The sequence below is a fragment of the Acomys russatus genome, chromosome 5, assembly GCF_903995435.1.
Source record: "Acomys russatus chromosome 5, mAcoRus1.1, whole genome shotgun sequence".
Classification (NCBI taxonomy): Eukaryota; Metazoa; Chordata; class Mammalia; order Rodentia; family Muridae; genus Acomys; species Acomys russatus.
Window position 1 is genome coordinate 13,359,307 of NC_067141.1, and position 27,151 is coordinate 13,386,457.

General features: G+C 50.5%; 1 protein-coding gene across 1 annotated transcript in view; it reads right to left on the reverse strand.

The window, feature by feature from the left end:
- Positions 1-8,790, reverse strand: part of Fam53b (family with sequence similarity 53 member B) — a 62,533-nt gene extending 53,743 nt beyond the window's left edge. The window contains exons 1-2 of the mRNA XM_051145456.1: positions 8,639-8,790; positions 1,865-1,919 (exon numbers count right to left, since the gene is read on the reverse strand). Of these exons, the coding sequence (XP_051001413.1) occupies positions 1,865-1,919; positions 8,639-8,716 (133 nt within the window). The 5' untranslated portion in view covers positions 8,717-8,790. The remainder of the gene's footprint in view (positions 1-1,864; positions 1,920-8,638) is intronic.
- Between the last annotated feature and the right edge of the window lie 18,361 nt (positions 8,791-27,151).

Below are 27,151 nucleotides of genomic sequence, written 5' to 3' on the forward strand. Positions count from 1 at the left end.
CTCTCCTGTGCCAATCTTGTCACAGTCCTCACAAGCCCAAAACTGCTCTGTTGCATATGAGAAAACTGAAGCTCAGAAAAGTTAAAAGTTTCAGCAACTCAAAAGGCTTATCACAGACCAGACCCATTAGAGTCAGCTTTCTTATACAGACCCACAGTGGAAGGCCAGGGAAGCCTAACAGAGCAGTTTTTTTTTTTTTTTTTTTTTTTTTTTTTTAATGGAGGCCAGCCATCCCCATGGCACAGGTTTCTGGTCTGGCTCTGTTGGAGCTAAGCCTGGGGTGACGGTTGGACATTCATGACACCTCCACCTCGTGATAAAGCATGGCAGCTCAACAGTGGACTTGTCCCAGGGAGCAGAAGTACTGCAGGCTTCTGCGTCATGGGATGCTGCTGCTGCTGCTGGTGCAGGAGCAAAGCCTTTAACCACCAAAGAAGTATATAGTCATACGAGGAAAGGCCACAGACACGTGTTAGCCAAGTGGCCTCCCTGTTTCGATCTCCCATGGGTAGCAGCATCAAGAAGAGACGTCTAGGGTTTCCTGCACTATAGTAGGTACTGAAAAGAAAATAACTGTCCTTCTCTGCCACATAGTCTAATTCTATTTCCTAAGAGAACTTTCAGAGAGTCCCTGGGCCTCAGTTTCTCCAGGTATGAACAAGCACCTGCCAGGCTTTGAAACTGTAAACAATGTGAGTGGCGGGGCTCACCATGACAGACCTGAGTCCCCTGTGCACTTACGGTCTGAGCCTTGGGAAGGGCCTGGAAATTAGAAAACAAAGCCAATAGATACAGAGGAAGGAGGGTGAGGATGACCTCACACAGCCCTGTAAGGCCCTGAGTCTGCAAGCCTGTTATAGTAGTCCATCACTGAGGTCTGGTCTCTGACTCAACCTAGACACCATAGAATACATCTGCAGAGCATCAAAAAAAAAAAAAAAAGTGTGTAACTAATGCAACCATCCTTTCTTCCCTTTACAAGAAACAGCATCACGTGTGCACAGACACACTGGCACTATCGTAAAAATATGAGACAAAAGACAAAAATTCAGACTGAGAAAACCCCTGTGTATTACAACTAAAAACCCAACAGTCCCTTTATCCCAGGATATTTCAATGTATCCACACTGTGCAGCACTCTACAGCATTAAGATGCAGGACCTAAACTGGGCATGGTGATGCATGCCTGTAATCCCAGCACTCCGGGGGCAGAGGCAGGTGGATCGCTGTGAGTTCGAAGCCAGCCTTGTCTACAAAGCAAGTCCAGGACAGTCAAGGGTACACAGAGAGACTCTGCCACAAAAAACCAAAAAAAAAAAAAAAAAAATGCAGGACCTGAGTCATTTCCCTACTATAGGAATTACTAAGTGCAAAAACAAACATGGTTTATAGCATTATATGTACATGGTGGACTTGGTTATGTGAAAAAATGCAAAACACACACACACACACACAGAGGAAAATATCAATAGGAGCTATCACTGAAAACCAGAATTTGGGCTGGAGAGATGGCTCAGCAGTTAAAGGCTCACAACCAAAAAAGAGGGAGAGGGGAAGCAGGAAGGGAAAGGAGAAAGGGGAAAAGGAAAGGGGGAGGAGGAGGGAGAGGGGAGGGGAGAGAATAGTATAATTTAAGGGATTTTTACTTCCTAACCTATGATATATTTTCTGAATGAAAAAAATCACCATAAATTACTTAATAATCAGCTAGGACTCAATGCTGGAGTTGGAAATGGTGCCTATGAACCACACACCAGTGCCCCTCACCTTCATATCCAGCAACCTCTTGGTCCACTCCAGCCATTCTGGGGACTGAAATAGTTAAAACACAGAAGAGAGACTCCCATAATGTGCAGCTACTCACCCATAATTCCACAGGAGAGGAGGGTAGGTCCTTGACTCATCTTCTTTGGCGTGTGCTGAAAACAACCAGAAAAGCTATTCACTCTTCACGTCATCAGGAGCACGTTTGCACACGACTCTGCACCGAGCTCTATCTAAAGTCACAATTACAGGGGGGATCTGCCCCTAGGCGGCATCAGGCTGAGGATAGGGAAAGAAAGTAGCCCAAGAGATAACATCTGCACAGCGCTGAGCCTGGGCTTTGCCCCAAGGCTCCCGAGTCACAGACCAAGCGGGCTAATGGGCTCTTGAGCCATACATACAAAATGCCTGTGACTGTCTCCACACAGGGGTATGAGGGAGGTTTGATGCAGTGATAGAACCAAATTTTAGTAGAGGCTAGAAAGAAACTTGGAGGGACGGACCTCCTAGGAGTGAGGGGCCAGGGACATTCTCCTACTCCCTGAGGGGTTCCCATGGGATCCTGAGACAGCATCTCCTCTACCACCCAGAAGGGAATGCTCACTGATGCCTCACAGCTTCTTATTGTTACAGTGTTGCTGCCAATCATTCTTTCTGAAGCACAAGACAGACACTGCGTCCATCAGGTCTCAGCCTGGGCACTATGGCTTCCAATTCCTGGGCACCATACGTCCACTGGGTTTCCCACTACACGGTGAACACTTTCTGTATTCCCTCACAATCCACACCTACCTCAGCTGAAAACAGATGAAAAAGAAGCCAGGATGTACGGGAAGCTGAGTGCAGGATACTCTGCGGGCCCTTGTGATATCTGGCATCCAAAGCAAGGGGTCTACTCAGAAGCGACTGAGAAGCAGACATCTCAGGCAGAACCCTGGGAAGAAGGTGCCTCGCACATTCCTGAGAGTAGCTACCCCACTCCCTCACACTTGGTTACGGTATATGCTGTACACTGTACACAGGGACCGACAGTTCTCTGCATCCAGGCTCCCTGGGGGCTGGTCATGCAAAGAGGAACGAAGTTCTCAGTCTGTTTGTTACACAAGGTTCCAGCTTGAGGGAAGCTCCAGGCGCCTACCACATGACAAAAAGAGGCCAGGCTTCTAGGGCGAGAAGTGGGTGGGAGCCTCAGCTCCCAGGAGGAGGGTGGGGCTGACCAGCAACACCTGGCCCACCCAGATAAGGTAGCAGGCGCCTGGTACCAGCTTTCTCACCCCATCCCAGTGCCCAATTTGAGGACCTTTGCTCTTGGTCAGCAGTGCATTTGGCCCATGGGGGTTTAAAGGGCAGTCCTTCCCAGACTAAGCACAAAGAAGGGGAGGAGGCCTCAAACCGCCAACAGGACAGTCACACAGACAACTCACTATATTACGAAGATGGGACTTGGGGTGCAGGGTGCAGACTGTGTGGGTTAAAGTGGGTAGAGGTCAGAGCCAGTTTCCCGAGGAACACCCGGGCTGGTGTTGATAGACAAGAAGGCTATTGATGACAGTCCTTTTCCAGGCTTAAAACAATCTTCACCATTACCAGGCCAGGTCCTCCCCTGGTATATAACTGCCTATAGCCACACACTGAACTATCTAGAAAGAGTTAAAAAGAGCTGTACCTCCACCTGTAGCTAATGCTGCAGGATGTGGAGCTGAGAGCCACACCAAAGTCACCCAATAGACAACAGGTGACAAACAGAGGACAGCCTGCCATCAGGGCTGCACCACCCACTCAGCCAAGTGCAGAAGCCTACAGAACCCAGGCAGGCCCCTTACTCTCCGACAAAGGGTTCTGACAAGGACCGGGGGTTTGCCTCCTGGCGGGGTGCCTTGCCTGCCAGGGAAAACAAGGTCTTGATGCTCAGGGTGGTTCCTAGTCAGCTCTACCCAGAGCATCCATGCCCAGTGTCAACCGCATGGGCTCAGAGCCCACGGAAGCCACACCAAGACAGGGGCCACAGCAAGCTGAGAGAACAGGAAGGCTGGCACAGTGAGTGTGCACTATCGGCACACAAGTGTCACAAAGGAGGGCTTGAGGTCTCACATGCAGAAGCAGGAAACAGAGTACAGGCACCTGTGCCCTGTCAGTAGGGGAGAGAGAGCTCAAGGTTTGTTCATTCCACTGGTCTGAGAGGGCAGGGCCAAGGGAAGATGACACAAGCCTTCCTGTTCCCAGTCTACCAAGAATACAATAAAATTCCCACCGGCACATGCCATTCCTGCAGTCAGGCCTCGAATTCTTCAAATCCTCTATTCCCAGAGCGGAAAGAAGGGCTAAGCAAACCAGTGGGCCAAGCCAAGGGCCAGCAGCCCCAGAGGGACTCTGGCTGTGAGGCCTCCCAAGACTTCCGGAATCTGCAAAAGGGTGAGTTCAACTGCAGGCTGAGGCCTGCAGGGAAGGAAGCGAGAGCATGTTTCCTCTTTGCAAGTCTCCCTCTTTGTGTCTGAGCCCACCAGGGCTTAGTCTCGGTGAGATGATTCACGTCACAAGAGAAGTCTTTGGAATCAGAGCCTGGTAGGAAAGACAAAGGCTGGAAATCAAATTGAGGCTTCAGGGACATCTGTCTGACTAAAAAAGTCCCTGACTTCAATAAGGACCCAATTAAGGCTCCAAAAGAGAAGCTAGCAAACACAGGGCTGGGGGGGGGGGGGGGGAAATGCCAGGCCTTACCCACGGCTTTCACAACTTTCTTCAAAGGTTACTGCCTAAAACAACTGAGCCACTCTCTCCTCTTGCCAACACAGTACACGGGAGCCACAGTGGGAAGGGGAGATGCTCCTGCCACAAATGGAGACTAAGCATTGGATCATGCCTACCTTCCCACACAGCAGGAAGCAGAGAGCATCCCTGGCCTGAGGAGATGAAGAGAAGGTGAAGGGAACGGTGCAACAGAGGAGGCACTCAAAGATGCTGCGGCAGCCCCAACTTCTAGTCTGAGAGGATCCCCAGACACAGGAGTCCCTAGGGCACATCGGTCTATCCCAGTGAAAGACGCCAGACTTCAGCTACTCTGTGGCCAATGGAGACCCTGGTTGGAGCTGTTGAGGCCAAAGCGCCAGGCTGGCCTGCCTAGATAGCTGGACACGAGGCCTAATGTGGCTACCAGTTTCAGATCAGGCGAACGCTTTAGCTCTGGTACCCTAACGTGGCAGCGCCTCTTCTACTGCTGACTGGGTGTGGTTTGGGGGACAAGCAAGCCATCTACAGCTATAGACTATCCTCTATCCAGAGCAGCCGCTTGCCTGTGTCCTCTGGGCTCCAGGATTTAGAGTAAGCTGGGAGAGAAAGCTGGCCTGGTCGAAGGAGGTGGTTACTCTGGAAACGAGAACAGGCTCTTGGCTTGCATGTAGGCGAATGGGCAGGAGCTGGGGGAGTTCAGGGCTCCAGGGTCAAACATCTGGGCTGCTTTCCAGTGACGGTGGCTAATGTTAGAACAAGAGAAAGAAAAGCCCTCTGGGCAATGAAAAGCAACCAGGCAGACAAGGGAAAGAGGACCAGACATGGTCATGGCCACCTAGTGTGCAAGCCATGCCAGGGTTGTGAGCATGGTCTATACCCCTACCCACCTGCCCCCCTCCAGAAAAGTGGGTTCATGTGCCCAGAGAGAATGCACTCAGCACTTGTCAGTTCTTGTTTGTTTTCCTGAACTTTCCTTGGGAATAGGGACAGTCGCCTTTGTTATCAGAATTAGGGGTTTGCTCTTCTGTTTTGAAACAGGGCGTCCTTTTGTCAAGGATGGTCTCTAACTGGCTATGTAGCCAAAGCTTGGCCTTGAACTTCTAATCCTCTTGCCGCCTCCTCTTAGGAACCATGATCAGAGGTGTACAGCACTAGCTCTTAAAAAGAGAGAACAGAAGAGTGGTGGCTGTGGAAGGGCAGAGACCACCACAGGTCTTCTCGTTCTTCACCAGGACTCAGGACAGCGGCTGGGGGCGCTTCAGGGTCCTCCCGGGTCTAGGGAACCTTCCCTGGGCTCTCAGACCTTCCCTCTTGTGATCAGGAGAGGCTGGGACCACACAGCCACATCCTGAAGGCTGGCGTCCCAAAGGCAGCCTTCCCTAGAATCCTGTTTCCTTGTGAAATCTTTACGTGCAGTTCCATTCTCTTTTTGGTCTAATTGGAAAACAAAAGAGGAACGGGTTCACACCTTTTCTATGCTGACTGGTAGCAGTTGGTGTGGCTGCTTGTCACAGTGCTGAATGCAAAGCAGGACCCTAGCAGGTTGCTCTGTTGCTCCCTATGAGGACTGGTTGACCTTGGGCTCCATCTCTGGGAGATATCACTAGACCGGCATTGTTTGGCTCTTTCTTCAGGAGCCCACAGAACTCTCCCTGAGGTAGCCGCGACCTTCAGAGGCTCGGCCACTGTGGAAAGGCACTGGCCAGACCATGTACTACCTACCATACTGAGTTCTTTGAACCACAACCCCTATCTGTCTAAGGGAGAGAGATGGAAACACCCTTTGCCTTTGCCTGAGCACCCTCCATGGTACTCTGCATACCTTCTGTGGCCACGCTGTACTTCCTCTTAACGTTGAGCCTGGCCCAGAATATAACCAACAGTCAGTATGTAAGATGTCAGCAAACTCACAGACAAGAAGAGCTCTCTCTCTGAAGAGGATACCACCAATCACTGACCTGCCTTCTGGAGCAGAGGGGAAAAGGAGACAAATGGTTCTGGGCCTACATCGGCCAACAGCAAAGAGCAGAGGCAAGAAGGGCTGCTCTCTGCAAGAGGAGCAGAGGTTGGAAAGTGTAGCCTGGGCCTCCTAGCCAGAGTGCAGGCAGTGAACCCTGAGGCAGGGATGAGTCCACCCCACCCTTCTGTTCTAGGAAGACGAGGCTCCTCCCCTAGGGAGGGCACAAGGCCACAGTCCTCATGCTGGGGCTCAGGAAGGGCTGCTTCCATGACCTTGGGCCCTGGTACTGGTTCTGTGGCCAGGCCTGGCCAGGTCCTACCTTGACACTAGACAAGCACAGAGGCAGCCGTGGAAGCCAACAACCCAGCCAAACCCTGGGAAGCACTTGGGACCTCTGGGCCGCCCCATAGGCCAAGGCCACTCTAAGCACCGTCTACAGATCCTTCCCCAAAGGACAGTTAATACTGACAAAAAAGACAAGACAAGCATCGTGTACACGGATGACACCTCAGCTACAGGTTAAACACAGGGACCAAAACAAAGTCAGAAGCCGCGGCAATGGGAGCCTGTGCACTCACTCACTCTAACTGAACAGCGGTTGTGCACTAGGCCTTGGTTCCAGGAGAGAAAGGCGAATGCCTGGCTTTCACTAAGTGCCCGCGCTAGCACGAGCAATCACTCAATACCCAAGCCCCACAGGTAACCTGTTAAAAAGGGGTAAGAGCTAAAAGGGGAAAATCAGGGGTGGATAGAGGACGGAAAGCATGAGTGGTGACAGAAAGAGAGAGAGGGTTGTGTTAAGGGAAGAGTTCTAGGCTGTGGAGGAAATCCAAAGGTCCAGAGGTTGGCATCTCTGTGCCAGGGACTGATCCTGGCTGTGTGCAGTAAGCAGAGAGTTACAGTATGCGTGAGGCAGGAAGCTGGGGGAAGGTTCTGAGCGGATGGACATGACGGCCGATGGGCAAGGGTAGGGGTAACGGTGAGAGGGATCAACCTGCAGCTAAACAACACAGGCAAAACGGAAGGAGTGCAATGGCTGAAGAAGCTCCACTCCAGCTGTAGTGACCCAGGTGTCCGTCAACCAGATGAACTCTGGCTGCTGCTCTCTGCCTTGTGCCTGCAGTGCTGGGGCACAGAGACCAGCTTCAGAGATAGGTGCTCCAGTACCAGCCTAAGGGAAGAGACCTAAACACAGGCCAAGAAGTGGGGCAATGGGGTGACAAGGTGGGCAAGCCACTGAGCAGCTCTCAGTGACGCGTTTGGAAAAGAAGATTGCACTCAGTGGCTGCTAAGCTGGCTTCTATTTGGCCTTCAAGGCCACACCCAGCACCTCAGTTCTGTGAGGTTCTGATATGCTTACAGATGAGCCAGCCTCCTCAGCACACCTGTATCTCAACAGGGCATCAGCTGTGAGCTGGCATTAATGGCTCCTTAAGGGTCACTGTATACATAGGTTTGGCGGAGCCTCCCTCTAGACTGGGAACTACTCTAGACGAAAAGGGTAGGGCTCAGAACCAAATCGTGCAGGTTCCTCAATTCTGTTGGCCTCTGCCAGTCCACGGGACAGGTGCTTGTGAAGGCTTACAGAACACGTGCAGGTCCCAGGTACTTCCCCACACCACCGATGGGGAGGGGCTTCCTTTGTCACAATGTGGCAGTTGTCAGCATGAGACAAGGAGGCCCACCAAAAGTGTGAAGCCCACCACTGCCTGGTCAGAGGGCAAGGAACCCGGTGACTCCAGGATGGTGGGTGACAAGACAGAAGCCTACCACGGTTGAGTCAGGGGGCAGCTGAAGTGGCTAACACCACAGCCTGCCGCCTTACTGCCAAACTGTGTTCTCTTCTCCCTCGCCTACCACTCTTGATCCTCACCCTAAACTGCCCTTTGGGGGACAACCTTATCGTGGACCCCCACTCTAGCACTTCATCCTGGAAGCCACTGCTGCCGATGCCCTCTTCAGGTGGGGATGAAAGGCATGCTGGGCTCAGCTGAACCTCCCCTGGCACGATCTACCTCCCCCAAAGCAGTTCCCTCTGAGTACGCAGTTACACTCTGCTCTGCCGCACAACCCCGGCCCGGAACATTCTCACAGAGCTCTGCTTACTCCCACATTGCTAAGCCTGGTTGCCCATCCACGGCCATGCCACAAAGGAGGAGAAAGGAATGCGGCCCTTGAAGTCCTCACCAGTTCCGGGATGAAGGGCCTATGTGCTATGGAGTCAGCTCCCTGGTTGATGAGGCTTCTCCTTAGGATCATCACCATGGTAAGGACCTCAGGCACTGGACTGCATCCCAGGGTGGGCACAGGCCATCCTCAGGTGGGCAGACTTGATTAATAGTGATATCTGGGCATTCCGGGGAATGATGTCAGCAGAAACAGCTCCCCATCAGTTGCTTAGTCTGGAGACAAGGCTCTCTGGGAACAACCCAAAGCAGACAACAACCTGAAAAGACAAAAGACAGGCAGAGGGTTCAGGACTAGGAAAGCCTGAGATGCCAAGAATGTAGCTCAGCCCCAGAAATGCAAGAAACCCAGTGGGGGCGGCACCATATTCTTAGCAGAGGAAATGTACTCTGGGAGGTTACCAAGGGCCAGAATCACTTTCTCGGAACGAACACACACACACACACACACACACACACACACACACACACACACACACACACACACACACACACACACACACACACACACACACACACACACACACACCAGCTGGCCTTAGGACACCCAATAGCCAATGCTCTGCTAGACAGAGCAACAGACTTGGATCCAGCCATGAGACATCTTCAAGACCACAGGTTCTGAGGTGTTAGCAATCTGTGGTTCCTGGCAATGTAGCATCTTTTACCACTGACTGGGCTGGCTTTGCAGGCACACCGAGCTCACATTAGCACAAGTTTAGACTGGCTAAGGATCAATACTCCTCATCCCCACATGCAATATCAAAGGGGAAAGGGGATCCAGAGCTGGGCACTGACTCATCTCATCTGCCTACTTATAAACAAATGCTCCTGGCAAATCAGGAGGGTCTGTTGAAAGACACAGACCCCATCCCTGCCAGTGTCTCCTTCCCACATATTCACAACACTAGAGGCCTTTGTAACTGTGTCCCTTTCCCCAGAGTGAACCAAACCAAGTGACCTATGAGCTAGTGCCTGGACCTCCTCAGTACTGCCGTTCTCCAAAGTCATGTCACGCCCCCCCCCCCCCCCCCGCCGCCACCCACCCATCATGTTCCTCCAAGCAAGGGCAAAAATTGCACAGGCGTCTGTGCAGATCTGAAAAGCCGATCCTTACAGGGTGATTTCTCTGATCCTAGTTCCCCAACCCCAACCAGTCTGTGGTTAAAGCTTCAAAGAAAAGTTACACAGGTATGAGGATCCAAAGGTCACCATCAAAACCTAAAAAATAATGGTAATAATAGCAATAAAGAAATAGAAAGGCTGTACCTAATGTGTAATTAAAAACAAACTTTCAGTGCAGAAAAATGTTTTAGAAGCTGCTACGTGAAAAATAATTGCACCCTGCTATTTACTTCTCGCCCAGCTCGCAAATCATACTTTCCTGTTTACTTTGATTAGACTTTGCAGTGGGTGCTACTGAATCTGTTACTGCAGGCCAGCTGGTAAGCACGGGAAAATGACCTTCCACCTTCTTCGAAAACAAGGGTTCGTCCAAAGTGCAAAATCAGGGATGGGGAGAGGGGAGTCTATGCGTTTATAAAGCTCGACTGTTCAGGAAAGGAAGCCCAGGAGGGTCAAGAGTCCCCGGTGGCGCTTCCTGCTTCAGTACCATACCCGTCTACAAACCGCACACCTCTACCAAGTGGGATGTGTTTAAGGAAAGAATGTCAAACCATCCCGCCTAGTTCTGGCTCAACAGCACAGCCAGAAGTGCCCGCTGGCCCCCTGCATGCTTGGATCAGGAGCAGGCCAGGAGGGGTGCCCCTGGACTCACCCTTCAAAGGGGCCCTTTGTGCTGCCTCGCCAGGGGAGGCCTGATGGCAGCCATCACCTTTCTGGGTGTGAGCCTCAATTCAGTTCTAGGGCAGGCAGCCATTGGCACAAAGCCTGGGAGGTAAACTCCCCCGCTTCCTTCTGTGAGGTGACTGGTAGGGCTCAGTGGTCATAAACTCAGATCTCAAGACCAGCACATCTGGGTTAGAACCCTCGCTCCTGAAATTTAATGATTTCTCTGTGGGGCTCGGTTTCCCTCTTGGCAAAAAAGAAATAACACTGCCTACTCATAAGGTTATTGTATCCTTGGGAAGCAGAGCTTAAGCCCTTTGCTCTGTCCCTGGTTCGTCTGAGAAATCACAGACAGTAGCTACTACTGTTGGTTTCACTGCGAGCCTGGGATCCCAACCCTCTTTCCAGCAATGGACATCTGGACAGTCATCCTCTCTAGTTTGTTTAAATTCCCTCAGCAGGGGCCTGGCTGTGTTATGGTCCATCTCTCTGGTGAGACTGGAAAGCTAGTAAGAATAATGCTGTGGAAATCTATTGCCATGGAGACATGACAGCCCATCCAGCCACAGCTTTGCACAAAGCTACAAAGTGGACGGTGACAGCAATGGGCCTCCCCACTCTTACCAGCTCCACCCTCGCTGTAGCCCTACAAAGGACCAGAGTTGGCAGTGGTGGGCGGCACTAGCGACGGAGCACTGTAAACACCTGTGTACCTGGGCAGTAGGTAAAGGACCATGGGTCTAGAGAAGGAGGAAGTATGGCACCATCCCTGCTCTTCACAGCTCTGGAAAGAGGCAGTGCTGTCTACATGCTGAGAGTGGAGAGGTGGGGCAGTGGAGTGGAGTCTTAGAGCCTCCGTGCACAGGAGCCCTTAGCAGGAGTGCCTGACTACCCACTCACAGGGGACTGGTTAAACAAACCACAGGCTAGTTGTGTGACAGAATAATACTACGTGGCATTTAAAATGGTTTTAATGAAGCAGTCTGAACATGATGGGGGAAACAGTGCACAGCACACTGGGCAGCCATGCCCAGGGTACATGGAAGGCAACAGGACAAAGAGCTGGAGAGCCATGCTGAGTGCAGACTTGATTCTGCAACATGGTGGCTCCCAGAAGAGTTGTGACTGGAGCTGGCTTCTGGGATCTACTGGGAGAGCCATTTGCTCTTTACATGCCCCAGCACGGTCCCCGGAACAGACTCGAGCTCAGCACACACTTTTAGGCTTTGCAGCTTATTCACGGCAGCTTCTGGAGCTAGACTCAGACCGGCAGAGTCTGCCACAATCTGGAGTTGCCTGGGATTCTTTTGACCAGCGGCACAGGCTCCAACAACCCCGTCAGGGAACGCTGGCCTCTTTGCAGAGAGATGAGGGAAGCACTGGGTGACGCCAGGAAGGAGGGGGACAAGACAGAAGCCTGGCAATGTCCTCGTGGAGGCTAGCTCTGGAGCACAGGATCTGCTTGGCCCAGTTGGTCTTTTCTGTAACTACATTCAGAATAGCTTCTAGCTATTGAGCGGGGCTGCGGTGTACCTCCCGAGGTGCACCTGTTCCCAGGGTGGCCAGTTAAGGGGATGCAGGGCACAGTAAGAGACCACCAATCACATCTTTCAGGAGCACTGTCCTTTAGCAGGTGCCATGGGACTGAGTTTTTTTTTTTTTTTTTTAAATTTTTTTTAAACCTGTTATAAAAGCACATGTCGGGCACACCCAGCCACTCCTGTCTCACTGTATGTTCTTTCCCTCTTACACATAATGGGACGCCATTTGCTTCCAGCGCTTTAAAGCTTATCAGCTATTCAGCCATGCTATGAAACCTTCCATCTTAATAAAACCTGTTCTTCGTAAAGTTACCCAGCTCCAGTTATTTTACCATAGCAGCAGAAAATGGAACTAACAGGTCAGGCATTGCAGCTCATGCCTGTAATCCCAGCCCTTGAGAGGCGAAGACAGAAGGATCAGCTTCATTTACATCAGACCCTGTCTCAAACCACCAGCACCCTAAAATGAGAGACTAACACAATCACCTGCCGTGCTGGTAAAAGCTGCTCCGCCCACGTTAGCTGCGACGTAGGCTCATTTATTCCCACTCCACAGCCACATGCAGCAACTCGCCAGCATCTAGTAACTTCCCACCGCTGCCCACCTGTCCATCCCACGTGTGCCCTTCAGAAACCCACACAGGCAACTACTATCCGGCCTCTCAATCAATTGCATTCCTCAGTAGTTATCCTGGAAAGGTAAAATATGCTCACCTCAAACCCTGCACACAAATGCCTTATTCATAACGGCCAAAGCAGGAGACCGACCGGATGCCCTTCGCTGGTGAATGGTTAAACAGTGGCTCATCCATTCCAGGGAACGCCACTCAGTGACAGGAGGAAGCAGGCAGCACACCCAAGAACTCCATGAGCCCCCAAAGAACTATTCTGGGTTTTGTTTTGTTATGTTTTTAAAGTGACCCCCCTAGGGTTAAATTGCTCCATGATACCGTTTGTAACAACTTCTTGAAATGGTAAAATCATAGAACTGAAGAATAGCAGTTCTCAGGAGTTTGGAAGATGGCCGTGTCAGAAAGAGCAACACAAGGTACACTGGGGAGGATGGACGTGCTCTGACCTCCACTGTTCCTTGTCTACTTCCTGTTTCTGACACTGGGCTTCAGTCTTACAAGCTGTCACTATTAGGGGAAACGGTTAAAAACGCCCACGCTTCTGTTTAATTTCTTAAATCTGCATGAGTAGAAAGTGACATCGTCTTAAAGTAAAATCTTTTAGAGTACATGTGCAGGACATGGTGCACTGTAGAGGTCAGAGGGCAACTTGCAGGTGTTGGCTCCTTCCTTCTACCTTGTGGGTTCTGGGAATCCATCTGGGTTTGGTGGGAGAAACCTTTCCCCCATTGACCCCTCTCAACTAGCCTCAAATTTAAAAATTTTAAATAAAACCCCAGTTCATGAGTGCATGTCAAAACTCACAGACCTAAATGCTTCAAAAGAGTGCATTGCTCTATGAAGTCCTGAACACCGGTATCCGTCCCCCTTTCTGCAAGCACGGTTTCAGGCCACGTGTCTCGCCTGTGACACGTGTCTCACCATGTGTTTTCACCCACCATCTCCTGTGTGAGTCTCTTGATCTGTACTCAAATTCTCTATTGTCACACTGGCCAGTCCCCACATTCTATACCCACCTGATGGCCATGACTTCCTGGTCAGTATAGAAGAGGCTTCCTGATCTGCTTCACACCCCTCAGGCTGTCCAATGTCTGGGGAGGGTCTCCCCTGGCTGTCACTCCAATGTGACTATAGGGACACAGTGTCTTTTGGCTCTTACCCCATGAGACCCATTTGGCGACCTCAGGATTTCCAGCATAAGAGCAAAAGCCCACCTTAGACTTTCCACTGCTTCCTGACATCCCATCCCTGAGTGACAATGAAATGTGGCAGAGGCTCCTGACCACTCCCAAGTCCCCATCCCAGTGGTACATCTACGTAAGAACCACCTAGAAGCTGGGCACTTGCTGCACACCTATCATCCCAGCCTTTGAGATACAGAGGTAAGGAACTTGAAACTAGCCTCAGAAATAGACTTTCTCTAAAGAACAAACCACCCAAGTTTCCTAGGGCTTTGACCCAGCAAGACCTCAGAGTAAGAGACCCAGGGTACCACAACCATGGTACCACGCCCTGCAACCCATCACCCTGGCCATCAACCCTGGACCAGTGTCTCGCTCGTCTTACATCCCTAGGAGGAGACACTGCCGTGAGGAGTGCTCTTATTTTCCAGAAGGGCAGATCAAGGCTAAAAGTACCTGAGTCCACCCACCTGCCAGAATCACATAGCTAACAGGGCAAGGCCAGCATCACAGCCAGGCCTGCTCCTTGCCTGTTTCCCTACCTTGCACACACATGGTTTCTTCTCTACCTGGCTGTTGAGAGGGGGTCTTATTCTAGAGTCCAGGATGGCCTGGAACTCTTTCCACACAAGTCCTTCCTGACAGGAAATTGCCTTGCTTTTGTTTTCTATACATCAGTGAGGTTCCTGGACTTACGCTCTAGAACGCAGCCATGGGACAGCACTTGCAGGCCAGGCACAATGCTCCTGGAGAATGGTAAAGCACACACGTGGAACATTTGTGGCAGGTGTGCAAGCTAACACGTGGAATTCTGCAAATTTCACAAGTCCCCATGAATCCTTTTTTTGTTGTTTTGGGTTTGCTGTTGTTGTTTGAGACACGGTTTCTCTGTGTAATAGAGCCCTAGCTATCCTGGACTCACTTTGTAGACCAGGCTGGCCTTGAACTCACAGAGATCTGCCTGCCTCTGCCTCCCAGTTCTCCATGAATATTAATTAAGACTGCAGGAGTTTACTGGGGAAACAGTGCATTAATCACTTAGAAAGGCTATTATCCCTTAAGAAAGAAACTGACCACACTGGAAATTGCCCGGACAACTTTTCCTCTTTCAACATCTTTATCCAGCCTGCGTGGTTGGACCGACAGCAGTATCTCAGTGTCATAAAAACAGAACTCTGACCGAAACTGAAGTGTGGACTTGGCCACAGACACTGATTTTCCTGACAACCCTTAGCGTCCCACTTCCCCTCTCATTAAGCAAAGGAAGCAGAAGGGGATGGCAAGACCACAAGGTCTTTGTGAAGGTCTTATGCACATTTAAATCTTGCGTGACAAGTCATCTGGAGATAGATCCTAGAAACAAACTTATAACCATCTGCAGGAGTGCATGTCTCCACCATCACGCCGTCTCCTGCAGCTTGTGTAACAAGTCATGAGCAGGAGCAGAGCCGAGGCAGCTGGGTCCTGCAGGCCTGCTCCCTGGCTGCCAAGAGAAGGGAACCATACCCTCGGGGCGCCCTTCCTTGCTGGGGGTATAACTAAGCCACCTGCGTCTGAAGGAGGAGTGTGAAAAGCTGCTTAGGGACTTTATCCAGAGCAACACCTTCCAGACCAAGATGACACCAGAAAGAGGCTGCGATTTCAACCCGGGGAAGATCCTGAGATGTGTAGCCCCAGCACAGCACACAGCTCAATCCAGGCCAGGCTCCTCAGTACTCAGAGAAGATGGATTAGGAAAGACAGGATGAAGAGACAAATGAAAACCTCTATACAGGCCAGGCGGTGGTGGCACACACCTCTAATCCCAGCGCTTGGGAGGCAGAGGCAGGTGGATTACTATGAGTTCGAGGCCAACCTGGTCTAAAAAGTGAGTCTAGGACAGGCAAGGCTACACAAAGAAACCCTGTCTCAAAAAAATAAAAAATAAAAAAAAAGGAAGAAAGAAAAAAAGAAAACCTCTATAGTCCGATGTTGACATTAAGGACATGCTCAGTACCAAGAAAGTGGGTCAGAGGAGAGGATATCCGATTGAGACTTTAGGCAAGAGTAGCATGGAAGAAAGAGGAAATTGTAGGACCCACAGGGTCCTGGAAACCTACAAGAAGAACTTTATGACAGGCAGATCTGGATCCTGGGGTCCTCCTCAAACTAAGGCACCAGCCAAGGAGAATATAGGCAGTAAGCTTCGAACCCCTACCAAGACCTAGCCGACGAACATGATACTCTCCACCGTTGAGTGGAGAGTGAGATCTGACTCTCACACGAACTCTGGTGCCCCTTTTCTGACCATGTCCTCAAGATGGGGAGACCTGGTGGCACTCAGAGGAAGGATAGCTAGTTACCAAGAAGAGACTTGATATTCTGAGAGCATATATAGGGGGAGGAGGTCTCCCTAGGTCACGGACATAGGGGAGGGGAGAAGGGGAGAAATGGGAGGGAGGGAAGAATGGGAGGAAACAGGGGAAGGGCTAACAATCGAGATGTAATATGAATAAAGTAATAAAAAAATCTAAAAAATAAAAAAATAAAAAAAAGGACATGCTCAGTACCAAACGCTGATTTAAGCAAGCCCCACAATAGAAACAGCATCCACAAAAAATGTGTGCCTGTCTGTGTATGTGTGGTTTGTGTGTGTGTGCTGTGTGTGTGGTTTGTGTGGTGTGTGTGTGTGGTGTGGTGTGTGGTTTGTGTGTATGTAGTATGTGTGTGAATGTGTGTGTGTGGTGTGTGTGGGGTATGGTTTGTGTGCGTGTGGTGTGTTTGTGTATGTGTGTGGATGATGATGATGTGTGTGTGTGTTACCATACTTCCTCCTGCTCTCTACCTCATTTTTTTAGACAAGATCTCTCACTGAACCTGGAGCTTACTCTTCAGCAAGCCTCAACTCATACCCGCTGAACGCCAAAGGCTGTCTTATCTACTAGACCCTGGGCTGGGGAGATGGCTCGGTCAGTAAAGTGCTTGCTTTGCAAGCATGAAGAACTGAGTTCAATTCTCAGAACTTACGTGGCGGGGGGGGGGGGGGGCGGGGAGACCCAAGGAGGTGGGGGAGAAAACACAGCTTTGCACATAATCCCAGCACTAGGGAAGTAGAGACAAGAGGATCCCTCAGGCACACTGGTCACCCAGCCCAGCCTGCTTGGCAAGTTCAGGCTAGTGAGAAAGACCCTATCTTAAAATACACACACACACACACACACACACACACACACACACACACACACACACACACTGCTCTAACACTGAAGCAGTACATACGCCTGTTGAACACAGTTCTTCTGAAGCAATCTAGGGCAAGCACCAGTCTTCTAGAACATAGGTTAAAACACAGCACCACAGGCCACACTGCAGGCAGCAGGCTCAGGCAGGCTCAGGCTGTCTTGAAGGTGAAAGGGGGACACAAAGCCACCACCTGGGAAACTTGTTACTCCCAGGCATGGAGGGAGTTACACTGCTTATCACTCCCCCCCCCACCCACCCCCCACGCTGGAATACGTGCGCATGCCTCTTCCCAGTGGCCCCCCGGGGGCCTCTGTCTCCTATCGGATGCCTACCACAGCACACCCTACCATTCTCTCAAAGTTCTTAGGTGCGCCCCTGTTTCAGTCATCCTCAACCTCAGTCCTGGGCTACAGGGCGGAAGCCTCATCAATGTCTATCTGTTAATAAAAGCTGAGGAACAGCACAGAGAGCTGAAAACAGCCCTGGATAAGTTATATTCCTTTGCTAAAACATTAGGCGATGCATTAAAAAACCCTCTGCATTCTAGTGGCCTGGGTGTAAGGTTAGGAAATAATGTCCTATGTGGTGGAAGTACAAAAGCATCCCTAGATCTACTGAAACCCTCTGCATAGTTCAGAGAGCAGACACTTACCAAGCGCTTGTAAACTGGCTAAAAGTAAAAAAAAACAAAACACTGCACCACTGGTGCTGGGCACTCAAGGGATGAATGGCGTTTTCTTGCTGCCATCAAAAAGCACCTGCCATTCTTAGGTGATGAAGGCCTCCTCACCCCAGCCCTGTCCTTGCTTCAGAATGAGGCATGTCTTAGGAGGTGTTCTCTTCAGTCACGGGGATGAATACACACTCCCTGGCCCAGAGATTTGGTTAATCACAGTCCACTGGAGTCTCACCCTTGAAAAAGGACTTGAAGTTACAGTGCACAGCTAGAAAGAGGCCTGGCCTTTGCCTGCCGCCGTCCCCCCCCCCCCCCAATAAAAAGGAGGAGACAAAACATAATTAACCAACCCAGGACTGTGTTCTAGAATGTTCCAATCACTCTCTAAGTGTCACAGGGATTTTCTGTTCTTCTTAAGCAAACGTTTCAAGAAGGGAGGGGGATGACAGAGAAATACTGCGAGGGAGAACAGAACCAATCCGCACGTGGAAATAAGAGGGCCCGTGTCGTGCCTTGACCCTGAAGCCAACGGCAACGCATGACTCGTCAGGAGCTTGTTTATCAATGAGAAGTAACAACGAGATGGGTTCCTATATGCACCCACCCACCCCAGTTCTCACCAGCACCCACTCAGCCAGAACTGTAGTGCTGCAGACTAGAACTCGCTAAACAAACTCAAAAGGAAGGAAACAGCAACAGGACACAGGGGAAGTAGCACTTACTGACAGCACAGAGCTACACTGCACCTTCTCCACCGAGGCAGGATGAAGAGCAGAAAAGAGACTAGGGTGGTGACAGGACAGCCAGGTGCCCTCAGGATAAGCTACGGCAATGTTAAGCCACTTAGCCTAAGACAAGCACGACCTGCTCAGCGCTCAGACCTATTTATGTTGTATCGAATTTAATCAATCCGTGATTTACGAAGGAGATGAGGGGTTATAAAAAAAAAATTAAAGACAAACCCAAAAATGGAGAAGTTCAAACAAGAGGCAGTGTGGACAGTGAGGGTAGAATGGGGCTTAGGAAGTGCAGACTCTGGCCCTAGCAATGTCACTGGCCAGCAGTGCCTTATCTGCCAAGTCACTTCCCTTTAGGCCTAGTGGCCCTTACCTGACAGATGGGAGGCTGGGCCAGACTAGCTCTATCAAAATCCGAGTACAGGTAAGTATCAGCTTTGTGGCTCTATGCCTCTTTGAGCCCCAGTTTCCCTACCTGTTACATGCACATGGGGACCCCAATTGGTCCCAGGACAATTACTATACTGGGATATGTCCCGTTCCATTACCCTAGTACCACTTGCGGCTGATGGACAGTGTTCAGGGCCCCAGGAAACTGAGCAATAGCAAAAGCCAAGTCCTCACTGGCTGCCGCAGGGCCCAAAATGTGACATCCCCCAAAGGTGCCCTGGGGGACCAAATCCAGATTCAGACCTCCTGAGTGCACAGGTGAAAGGGGCTGGTGGCCCCGCTCCTACATGTCACACAGGAGGTGGCAATGTATGTGTGAGTACATTTTCAAAGCTCAGTCTGCAAGCATGCCGGAGCACAGGAACATAATCTGGTGACAGCAACAGGCTTCTGAATTAAGGGTTCCTTGAGAAGGGAACGAATCAGCCATTGGCCAGTTGTGACACTTCTCGGAATAAGAATTTCTTTCTCTGTCTTCACAAAACTTAAAAGACAAAGAAACAAACAAAATGCAACCACATGTGCACGTGTGTGTGTGTGTGTGTGTGTGTGTGTGTGTGTGTGTGTGTGTGTACACATTAATGTGTGACACTGCAGGCGCATGCACATCATGGCATGTGTGGGGGTCAGATGGCAACTCCACGTGTTGGTCTTTGCCTGTCAGCTGCTCTCAGGCAGTATCTCTTACCATGCATAAATATTCTCAAGCTGGCTGGCACACAAGCATCTAAAGGTTCTCCGCCTTCCCGTGGGAGCCCTGGGACTGAAGATGTGCACTGCTGGGCTGGCTTTGCGTGCCTTGACAGATCTCAACCCAGCTCCTCACATTTGACTGCAAGCACTTTACCCATCAGCCATCTCCCCAGCCCAGGAAATGCTTATGAGGCGTAGGGCCCTTCTGTGGAAATGCTCTTTCTCACCTCAGCCCAGGCTACACCATAGCTTTCCTAACAGTATATGGCTTCAGTGATCAGTCAAGAAAGGAAAAGCATTCCTGCCAGCCCTGTGCTTGCAGAAGCCCCAAGGCCGAGGCAGCAACGTTACCGCAGAGGCTGAGGGGGGAGCGGCTCCAACGTCCTCATCCACACCAGGATAGCGTCTGTTTTGTGTGTGATACACTGGCAGTGATACCGGGAACAGACCTGCAAGCTCTGTAGGAACCGCTCCAGACACGAAGGCCCCAGCTTTCCCATCTGTCACCCACACAGAGAACACATCCTGACCTCAGCTCACGCTTCAAGACTTCCCCTTCCTGACCTGGTGGCGTCATACCCAATCTATTTTGCAGAGGTGGTACAGAAATTAATCAGAGTAACCAATCACATACATATTTCTGTGTTTTCCCCTCTACCCTACACCACTGCAAGTTCTATGACACCTACAAGTTTAAGAATGCCATCAGCTGCCAAAACAACATCTGAGAGGCTCAGAGCTGCCCAGCAGGTCTGCCTATGACAAACACACAAGAACCAGAAAACGAGCCGCCTTCTTGGGTCAGAATAACAGAGCCATCCATCTGGTCCCTATGATGGGGAGGGCTCCAAAGGGTAGGGTCAGCTACAGGAAGCCCACTCCTAGCATTGGCCGCAGCATCACAATAGGGAACCTCTATGCGTGACAGCCTTCTGTCAGCAGACAGGCCAACATAGCTCTGGACTCTTACATCTTGAGACAGAGAAGGAGACATATTCCCCCCCCCTCCAGCCTCCCCCCCACCTCCCATCAACGGCTTCACTAAGTCCTCATTCTAAGCTCAGTCCAGGCATCTGGTCTACTGAAAAGGCCATGGAAGCAACAGGAGAAATTTGGAGGAGCAGCTGCTCAATGGGTCTCTCCCTTTCTCTATTTGGCAGGGTATGGGGTCAGGAGGAAGGACGGTATCTAATTTGCAAATTCTTTTCCACTTCCTTCTACACCAAGTCTCCAGTAAAGGTTGAGAGTACAGACCTGAGGGTGGAATCGGTGGCTGGCTAAAGGGGAAACAGCCTAGCCAACCAGTCAACCAGCCTAAAAGCAAGGCATCTTGGGAAGCTATCTAGCCGCTTCAAAGCCTCAAGCCAATCTCTGCACAGCTCCGGAGAGTCAAAGGACCCTGAAAGAGTTAACCCAATTCCCAAAGATGAGCACATCATCTTCCTCATCAAAAATGGCCTATGCTCCAGAAGAGACAGAATTTTGCTCTATTGTTTGTCCAAAACATACCGTAAAGTGCTTGACAAACTGCCAAGCATGCCAGCTGCTGCTGCAGTTATCACGTCTTTAACCCCCACCCCACCACCCCCCTACCCCCCACCCCCCGACCCCCCGGCAGAACCATCTGAACCAGGTTTTGGTGCAGATGTCCTTGCTCTCAGGAAGCCCACTCAGTGCGTCAGCAGCAAAGCTCACTGGGGGCTCTGAGCACTACACCTCCACACGCCTCCCAGACCAAGCAGCACAGACATACAGCCATATGGAAGAAGACAGCTCCACAAACCAACACTGGCAGCCTGAGTGAGCTACAAGCCAGGCTAGGGAGGTATTTCATGCTCTCAGACTTATAAATAAATAAATAAATAAATAAATAAATGGCAGGGGTTGGCGTGATGGCTCTGTGGTTAAGAGCACTTACTGTTCTTGCAGAAGACCCAACTTGGTCCCCAAGACCCACATAGTGGCTCATAACCTTTAACTCCAGCTCCAGGGGATCCAATACCCTCTTCTGGCCTCCAAGGGCCCTCGCATACCCATGGTGCATATAAACTCATGTAGGCTCATGACATCTGCATACAAATAGTAAATCTTTTAAATAATAACAACTAAGTCAACCACAAATGAGATCAGAACAGATCAAACCTAACAGATATGGATGGGTGAGAGGGTGAGAGCTTGGCACCTGGGCACAAAAGCCACGCTTAGTCAACAGCACACGGAAGTCCCAGAAGGCCTATGAGAGCGGTTAATTGCATCAATTCATTCGACCAGGCTCACCGGGTGAGTACTTTGGGTGTGCTGGGATTGTGGTAAGGTAGAAGACACAGTCATCCAGAACCACAATCTCTGCTTCCAAAGAGGTGAGAATTAGTAATGATTGATGGAGGAGCAGTCACAAAGACGAACGGAATGCATCAAGAGGGAAAGTGCGCACTCAAGAGGGGCTGAGGTCCTTCAGTCAATGCCTACCACAAGATCTGGAAGACCTGAGCCCTGAGAACACACACGGTAAGCTGTGGGTGGCGACAGGTTTGTGATCTCAGCTCTGGCAAAGCAGGGGCAACAGATCCCTGGGGCTCACTGGCCGGCCAGCCCAGCTTAGCTGGCAAGCTCCAGGTACCAGTGGAAGATGCTTTTTCAAAAAAAAAAAAAAAAAAAAAAAAAAAAAAAAAAAAAAAAACTAAGTAAAGGCTAGGGAACTGAGTTTCACTCGCAACACCTGGTTGAAAAGCTGAACATAGTGGTGTGCACTTGTAATTCCAGCGTCGGAGAGGCCAAGCCAGGAGAATTCGTGTGGCTCACTGCCCAGGTTAGCCAAATCAATAAGTTCTAGGATGCAGGAGAGACCTTGTCTCAAAAAACAAAGTGGATGACTCCTCAGTAACAACACCTAAGTTTGATCTCTGGCTGACACACACACACCCTGACACCGATACACACACACACACACACACACACACAGAGAGATACAAATGCACACGCATGCACACACACACACACAAAATAATTTTATAAAGAGAAAATACATGCTTAAAAGCAAATAGTGTAACAAAACTGGGCTCTGTGAGGTCCAGAAACTTGCACCACAGTGCCATAAGGATTACAAAGCCTTCCCGGATGGCTCCCTCCCACGCCTTATGTGTCCTCTGCCTGAGCAGGCCCTTGTTCACTTCACTTATTAGCAAGCTGGCAAACGTGCACTACAGCTGTGATGTCCATGTGGCACAAGCCTATCGAGTGCCCAGAAGGAGCATCTGCCTACATGAGGTCCCGCCGGGCAGGGCTGGGAGAGCTAAGGCTCCTTCAGCCTGGCTGGCCTGGTCATGCCTGCTGCTGGGTGTGGCCCAAGGGTCAGAGTCAGCACAGAAGTCTTTGAGCAATACTGACCACACCCCTGAGTAAGCCTCATTCTCTGAGAGCCCACACAGGGGCCTGGGCCCCTCTGCAGAGAGATCACAGATGAAGGCAGCTAAGTAACAAAACCACTTCCTCCAAAACTCAATGGAAGCCAAGTGCCACAGAGAGGACTTTGCCACAGTGTCCTAGTCCCACTCTGCTGCTACCTTTCCTGATGTCCCTTTGAATCACATGAGTGCCTATCTATGTGTCCTACTCATGTGCAAAGTGCACAGACCACGTGGTGCAGGCAAGCCCGGAAGTGCCCTGACCACTGGACAGGAGGGGCAGCACAAGCAAGTGCTGAGTCGTTCATGCCAAACCCGAAGTGCAGTTTGCAGAGGCCTCTGAGAATGCAACTCCCTCAACAGAACACCTTCCAGACTAGACAGCGCCTAGTCAAAAGGAGGAAACGGAAGCATGGGTACATCGGCTCCCACTTGGGAGAAACCGGATACTGTACTAAAGGACAGAAGTCTCTAGAAGAAGTAACAGCAGCTGTCCACGGGAGGACAAATGAGATCCAGGGGAAAGCCACTCTCCAAGGAATGCCCTTTTGTGTATTGATCTGAACAAAACCCACAGAACATTTTTAGAAACTAATATAAATAAAATATAAGGGCTACGGAGGTGGTTTAGTCAGCAGAGTATTTGGCGTGCAAGCAGGAGGACCTGATTTTGGAGCCATAACACCTTATTGTAAAAACCAAGGTTCTGCAACATATCTGTAACCTTAACACACAGTCAGAGAAGATGCAGGAAAAGGAAGCACCTGGGGCTCGCTGGTCAGCCAGCCTGTGAGCCCCAGGTTCAGTAAGAGACTGTCTAAAAACAACCCAGAAAGCATAAGGTGGAGCACTGGATTAAGGAAAATACCCGTAGACTCCATACACAGGCACACCTGCATCCCATACCCACGCATATTAAAGAATGCAGATGCTGATACAGTCACAGAATGGACTATATGCACAAGCATGGACCAACTCTGGGAGGTACAAGAAAATGCGCATAGCTGGGGGGTCTGGGAGGAGTAGAAGACTGCTTTTCACAGCTGAGCTGGTGCCATGCACATACCTTGCCTGTCACTTAAAACACAGAAAGATCTATAGTTCCTAGATATTCTTTTTTGTTTGTTTGTTCTGTTCTGTTTTGTTTTGTTTTGTTTTGGTTTGGTTTTGGTTTTTCGAGACAGGGTTTCTTTGTGTAGCCTTGGCTATCCTGGACTCTAAAGACCAGGCTGTCCTCGAACTCACAGCAATCTTCTGCCTCTGCCTCTGCTGGGATTAAAGGCGTGTGCCTAGATACTCTTGACTGTTTCCTGCCTTGAGCCCTCTGCTTCCTGCCTGGCTGGGACTTGCTCACACCCTTCCAACTGCCCTCTTGGACTCCAAACTATCTTCAAGCTCGCGCCTCCATCGATAGAAAGCCCCCTCTCCCCTCCCCTGGGCGCTCAGGCTCGGTATCCCTCTGGACGTCAATCACAGTTATCTGCGGGCTTCTAGAGGGCAGGAGTGCACCTTAGTCGGTCCCATCCCCAGGACCTGGCAGAGAGGGCTACTCAGAAGATGTCTGCTGAAAGAAAAGGGAAGAGAAGCAAAGCCAGGTGTGGTGATGCCTGCCTGTGCCTCTGAGCCTTGGGGAAGCTGCAACGGGAGGAACATGAGAAGTTGGAAGGCCTAGGATACACGGCACAACCATCTTTGGTCCTGTGTTTTTAGAAATGGTGAGCACCACACTCATCACACCCCGGCAAGTCTCAGCTTTGTTGCCAAAGGGTGCTAAGATGCCTCGTGCCTGTGGAGTTTCCCAAATTATCTAAAAACCATTGTTAACACTCACTCACAGAGGACCAAGCCTGAAGCCCTGGCACAGATCGCCCACTGGTTAGCTAGCCCCTACACACACACACACACACACACACACACACACACACACACATCCTCTATGGAACCTTCTACAACTCAACAGTGTCGTGGGCCACTAGAGTCAGAGGCCTGCTCACACCCAGTCAGAGGCAAGCCTTGGGCACAGAGCCCTGCCTCAGAGCTGTTTCCTGTGTGTTCTGCTTTTAGAAGAAACTGGCTAAAGCCAGAACAGAGGTGAGGCAGTGCTTACAGGCTAGCCTTGGGCCAGGCATAGTCTGCACAGCCCAAGCCTTAGTAGGAACTCCACTGCAACAAGTGCAGAGGACCAAGGGGGCAGAGCTGTCCCAAGGAGTCAAGCATTCAAGTGACTCCAACTGAACAGGCAGACCCTGAACATGGCCTTCCTATGTCTCCTCCATCACTATCTTCCTAGCATCAGAATCCTGCCCCAAGTCCTGTCACTGGGATGACTGTGCTAGGATGCTAATACTCACACAGGAAAGCTACAGGCATAACAGATGCCACAGGATGAGTGCATGGCACAAAGGGATGAGCCAATAATCCCTGGAAAAGAAAGGTAACAGGATGGGACTTCCCGGAGAAGGGGGCACGAGTGTTGGATAGGAGTTCAGCAGTCAGTGTTGGGCTCAGAGCATTGTAAGGGAAAGCCACTAAGTAACATGTCTGACACTCCATCCAGCAAGCTGCAGGGAAGATGGGAGGTGAGTGTTCTCTCATAGCTCTAGGCAGGCAGGGCACATGCCAGCACCCCTTATGAGGCCCAGAGGGGGTGTCTGCCTCACAGAGTGGCCAGGGTGCCACCCACTCCCATTACTCTGCTGCGCCTTAACTTGCAGTCTGCCCACCAGACACTGGCTTACTTCTTCTGTAGCCCTCCAGACAAGTGACCTGAGTGACGAGGCTGTGGTGTACTTAACTGAACAAAGTCAAGTGACCTAGGGGATCTTGGGGCATCTCCAAGACTCCCCCTTTCATATAATGGCCACATAAAAACTGCAAGACAGCTATTGCCATCTTCCAGCACAGCAATCCCGTGCTGACCCACACGGCTCACCCAGAACACCACAGACAATACAACAATTGTGCTCTCCCCTGGGGAAGGAGAGTAGCCACACAGAGCCCCATATGAGAGCATCATGATGGTCTCACACAGCACAGTCATAAATATGTGCTCAAGCCATGTGCAGGGCACGCGCTCCCCACGTGCTCTTACAGCAATGAAAACACAAGGGCCAATGTGCCACAGCTGCTGGGAGCCAAAGTGGAGGGCAGAGCCCTGGGACAGTAAAGAAGAGTCATTCCAACTTCAACTAACCTAGTATCTTCCAGATCTTAAGGAGCAAGAGAGGAAGGAAGGAAGGAAAGAAGGAAGAAGGAAGAAAGAAGGAAATAGGTAGGAAGGAAGGAAGAAAGGAAGGAGGAAGGACTCCTTTATAAAGTAAAACTGAATTAGATGGCTTAGTGAGTAAAAGCACTTACTGCATTAGCCTGGTGACCGAAGTTCAATTGCCAGAACCAACACAAGGTGGAAGGAGAGAACCAACTCCATAAAGTTGTTCTCTAACTTCCACAAGAAATGCTGGGGGATGTGTGCCCAGCACACATGTGCTCGCACGCACACACACACAAAACATACATACATACATACATTACCCACACGCTATACATACATATACATGCTATACACACTACACATACATACACACACTATACACACACACATACATCTACACTATACATACATACACTACACATACATTACACACACTCAAATACCCAGTCACATGCACACACACACACACACACACACACACACACTTATGCATGGGCTCACACACAGACACTAAATTACTTTTTAGCTGAGAAGAGACTGCGAAGCTGGCCAAGTGACTTCCTGCTGCCTGCCAGCTAGTCCATCCTTTGCAGTATAAACAGGCCAACCAAAGACGATGGGCCCAATGTCAGCAAGCACTAAATCTCAACAGCCACCTTCAACCCCACCACTGGCTGTGATGTATGGTCTCAACCACATGCCTTCTTGGCTCTACACCTCCATTCTCCAGCCATTCCAGGGCCCTTCACTTGTAGAGACTCGGGTAAAAGAAGAAGGGACTAAACCAGTTGATTCTTGGCACTGACTGCAGTTCCCACCGCTACACAGGGTCCCTGAGTTCAGGCCAGCTGGGACAGTAACAGCCCAACATGGACTGACAGCAGTTGTGGGGCATCTTGAGCATTCCAGAGAGCAAGATCAATGCTTGTTGGTTCTGTCAATCACTCAACCACAGTCTTTCTTGCTGAGAATAGGTGGA